This window comes from Micromesistius poutassou, assembly GCF_964030765.1.
Source record: "Micromesistius poutassou genome assembly, contig: SCAFFOLD_1929, whole genome shotgun sequence".
Lineage (NCBI taxonomy): Eukaryota > Metazoa > Chordata > Actinopteri > Gadiformes > Gadidae > Micromesistius > Micromesistius poutassou.
The window spans coordinates 1-4,280 of record NW_028177286.1 but is presented as its reverse complement, the minus strand read 5'-3'; the positions used below and the strand labels follow the sequence as shown (position 1 = coordinate 4,280).

At 52.5% G+C, this 4,280-nt stretch overlaps 1 protein-coding gene across 1 annotated transcript; it reads left to right on the top strand.

Moving 5' to 3' along the window:
* Positions 1-248: 248 nt before the first annotated feature.
* LOC311376301 (cell surface hyaluronidase-like) lies at positions 249-2,752 on the top strand (the record flags this gene model as incomplete). The annotated part of the gene is made up of 3 exons (XM_084491140.1): positions 249-334; positions 742-911; positions 2,519-2,752. 3 exons carry the CDS (start codon positions 249-251, stop codon positions 2,713-2,715), a joined length of 453 nt encoding a protein of 150 aa, XP_084347266.1. The 3' UTR covers positions 2,716-2,752.
* Positions 2,753-4,280: the final 1,528 nt, after the last annotated feature.

Sequence of the window (4,280 nt, the reverse complement as noted above, 5' to 3'; positions counted from 1 at the left end):
ACACACAGACACAGACACACAGACACAGCAGGGAGGTGAGACGGGGTGGGTCATGGTGAGACGGGGTGGTTAGTTCCAGACTGAGTCACCGCGGGGACCCGGGGGGGGGGGGGGGCGTGGGCCTACAGCCGGGTGACCCAGCTCATCTGGCTCCCATCCGCCGGCTTCACACCACATTCCTTCTCACTCACTCAAAGTCTGCGCTGCTGAATAGCTGGTAGCTTTTTATTGTGTCTCCTCTCTCTGATATGATCTGGAGGAACGCCTCGGGCCGAGGGGAGTTACGTGTTCCGCTCGGCGGCTCGTGGTCCCGGGCCGGGCTGGAGTTCTGCACGTATTAGTTTCCGTTCTGCTCCTCCTCCACGGCCCTCTGGGTGCGATGTGTTGCAGTGTTTATATTGTTGTTGAGTGGAGGGATGATTCAAAGTCTCCCTTCACTCGCATCCCTGTTGGCTCATCCTTTTTTTTTTTTTTTCCTCACCTTGCCAAACCCCCTCTCTCTCTCTCTCTCTCTCTCTCTGTCTCTGTCTCTCTCTCTGTCCCTCTCTCTCTCTCTCTCTCTCTCTCTCTCTCTCTCTGTCCCTCTCTCTCTGTCTCTCTCTCTCTCTCTCTCTCTCTCTCTCTCTCTCTCTCTCTCCCTTTCTCTCTCTCTCCCTTTCTCTCTCTCGATCTTCATACCCTCTCTCTCTCTCTCTCTCTCTCTCTCTCTCTCCCCCCCCCCCCCACCCCCCCCCCCACCAGGCAGGCGTGGGCGTTGGTGTCGGTGGTGGGCGGGGGGAACGCGTCGTGCTCGGAGGACGTCCGCGAGCACGAGAACCACAACACGGGCGGGAAGGCCCTCGCCCGCCGCAGCTTCACCACCACGGAGGGCGTGGCCTTCTCCGTCACCGCCTTCAGCGAGTGGAGCAACGGTGAGTCCCCCCTCCACCCCCCCCTCCACACGTAGGGCGGAGGGTCCCCCCCCAGAGGGTCTGAGGAGTGATCCAGTACTGAGACAGGAAGAAGAGGATCCATAGAAGAAGACCTCTTTTACCAGAGAGACTGTACACAAACTGTCGGTACACAAACTGTCGGTACACAAACTGTCGGTACACAAACAGTCGGTACACAAACTGTCGGTACACAAACCGTCGGTACACAAACCGTCGGTACACAAACTGTCGGTACACAAACCGTCTGTACACAAACAGTCGGTACACAAACAGTCGGTACACAAACAGTCGGTAGACAAACCGTCGGTACACAAACAGTCGGTACACAAACAGTCGGTACACAAACTGTCGGTACACAAACAGTCGGTACACAAACAGTCGGTACACAAACAGTCGGTACACAAACCGTCGGTACACAAACAGTCGGTACACAAACAGTCGGTACACAAACAGTCGGTACACAAACAGTCGGTACACAAACAGTCGGTACACAAACTGTCGGTACACAAACTGTCGGTACACAAACAGTCGGTACACAAACAGTCAATACACAAACAGTCAGTAAACAGACGGTCAATACATGCGGTAAAGTCAGAAACAGTTGCACAGACAGAGACAGAGAGTACAAAGTAATTTAGGGCTGTCAAATCCTGTGACATTGTCGCGTCATATTTTCTACAGGTGATTAGAGAGCAGAGAGGATGAGGACGTTGATTACGTGAAAATCATATTTTAGATTAAAAAGAAACATAAAACATAACCAAAATATGCTTAAAACATCCACTAAATGACTTAAATGACCTCTGAAGATTATCATCATGACTACAGTTGGCTAGTTTCAGTAGCATATGGTTGGTACAGAGTGTTACAGTCGGACAGAGTGTAAAAATACAAACCAGGAATCAATAGTCCACAACAGTTCAGTCTCAGTCTCGGTCTCCGAGGCGCTGCAGCACACCGTCTGCGCTAAGTGACCCAGGAGAGCTAAACACAACAGTGGAGGATAAAGGTCAGAGAGCCAAGCGCCCCGTACCGACCTCTCTCATTGGAGCGGGGATGAAGGAGAGAGGCCTGTTATGATAGGCTGCTGGAATAAAGGTTCCCATGCCTTCTTATCGCTTGTAGTTTATATGCAAACACATTAATACATTCCTCAGTGTGAGGTGGTGATGGTGGTAAGGCAGGTATTGTCAATCTGTCATTAAGACTGTGTGTGTGTGTGTGTGTGTGTGTGTGTGTGTGTGTGTGTGGGTGCGTGACCTCTATGGTGTTCTTGTGTACATGTGTGTTTGAGCGTGTGTGTGTGTGGGTGTGAACATGGGTGTGGGTGTGCGTTTGAGCGCGTGTGTGTGGGTGTGTGTGTGTGTTTGTGGGTGTGGGTGCACAAATGTTTTTTGCTGTTTATTTTCCATGACTCATTCTAACACCCAGTAAAACATGTGACTAACCAATGTGTATCTGCATTCTTTGAAGTGTAAACAGAGCAGATCCTCAGGTTTGATTTGTAGCCGTCCTCAAAAGACGTTTCATTCAGTTCACGTTGCGTCAGTCAAACTGACGGCGCGCCGTTTCCATTTCCCTCGTAGGTTTTCCAATCTCGGGGTTCCAGGTGGACGCCGTGGACCAGGTGGTGCTGAACCTGCAGGACGAGGTGAAGCAGACCTGGCAACCGGAGCGACCAGATCGTGGTTGCCAGCACGGACTACTCCATGCACCAGGCAGAGGAGTTCACCCTGCTGCCATGCGCCCACTGCTCCACCCGGCAGGTCCTCATCCAGGGTGAGTGGCCCCCCCCTCAGGGTGTGGGGCCCCTGGCTCCGTGTGAGGGCCCCCCCCCCCCTCAGAGTGAGGGGCCCCCCCCTTCGGACCGGGGCTCTGGTTCTGTCTAATCAACCCCCACACATCTCCTCTACGTACCCCATATGAGATGTGTTTGTTTTCATTGGTCCGCCTGGCTCTATTTAAACTTTACCCAAGAATACATGAATACCAAATATATACAAATCGATATGAGACAATAACAGTACAATAATAGAAGAAGAGTATAATACTGAGGATGCTGAGAATACATTATTATATAAAGAAAGGTAATGGTTCATCTAGCAAAAGGGGGCAGGAGGTTAAAGGAGTATAAGTACTGCTCTATCTATCTATCTAACTAGATAACTACCCAAAGGTAGTGCCACGTTCTCTGGAAAGAACCAACAAAGCTCGTTAGAGATGCTTCCAACTAGCCGGCTGCTGCTGCTGTTGTTGTTGTGATGGGGCAGAGGAACCCTACACCCTGCTTTCCTTAAAGACTAGTCCTCACCCCTTACACCTAAAGCTAGCACTGCTGATCTTCAGGCACTGGGGGAGACGGGGGAGGAGAGGGAGGGAGGGATTACGTTTGGTTCAGCTCCTCCTAGGCTGATGTCAGATTAAGTGTCGGCGTCGACGGGGCGCCGTCAATAGAGGCCTAACAAGGTTATCTGGTGCTGCTGGCAGCAGCGAGCTGCCAGGTGTGCACCGGCCGGCCCGGCTAATCCGTTTACCGCTGTCAGCCCCGTCCACGCTCTCCTGCCCACTGAGCCAGGTCCCGCTCTGGCCCCGCTCTGGCCCCGCTCTGGCCCCGCTCTGGCCCCGCTCTGGCCCCGCTCTGGCCCCGCTCGGTCCACCGCGCGGCTGGGGGGGCCCGCAGTGTTGCTTAATGTGCTGGCCCCTAACGCAGCGCTGAAGCCAACCGGCTACATATTGTCATTCTGTTGTTCAACGTCGATTTGGTTTTGGTTGCGTTTGCGCGCGTGCATCTGTGACGTGTGTGTGTGTTTGTGTGCGTGTGTGTGTGCGTGTGCGTGTGTGACGTGCGTGTGTGATGGGTGACCGGTACACATGAGTCATACTTCCACTGCATCTCGACTGCTTGTTCCACGGATGCATCACATCAGCCACATCCTCATCGCACGACTCAGTGGAGCTGTAGGAACACACCCCGTGTGCACATGACTCAACACTGTGTGTGTGTGTGTGTGTGTGTGTGTGTGTGCGCGTGTGTGTGTGTCTCTGTTTGTGTGTGTGTGTGACGTGTCTGTGTGTGTGTGTGTGTGTGTCTTTGTGTGTGTGTCTCTGTTTGTTTATTTGTGTGTGTGTGTGTGTGTCTGTCTGTTTTGTGCATGCGTGTGCATGCGTGTGTCTGTGTGTGGTGTGTGTGTGTCTTTGTGTGTGTGTCTGTTTGTGTGTGTGTGTGTGTGTGTGTGTGTGTGTGTGTGTATGAATGTGCATGCGTGTGTGTGTGTGTGTGTCTTTGTGTGTGTCTCTGTTTGTTTATTTGTGTGTGTGTGTGTGTGTCTCTCTCTCTCTCTCTCTCTC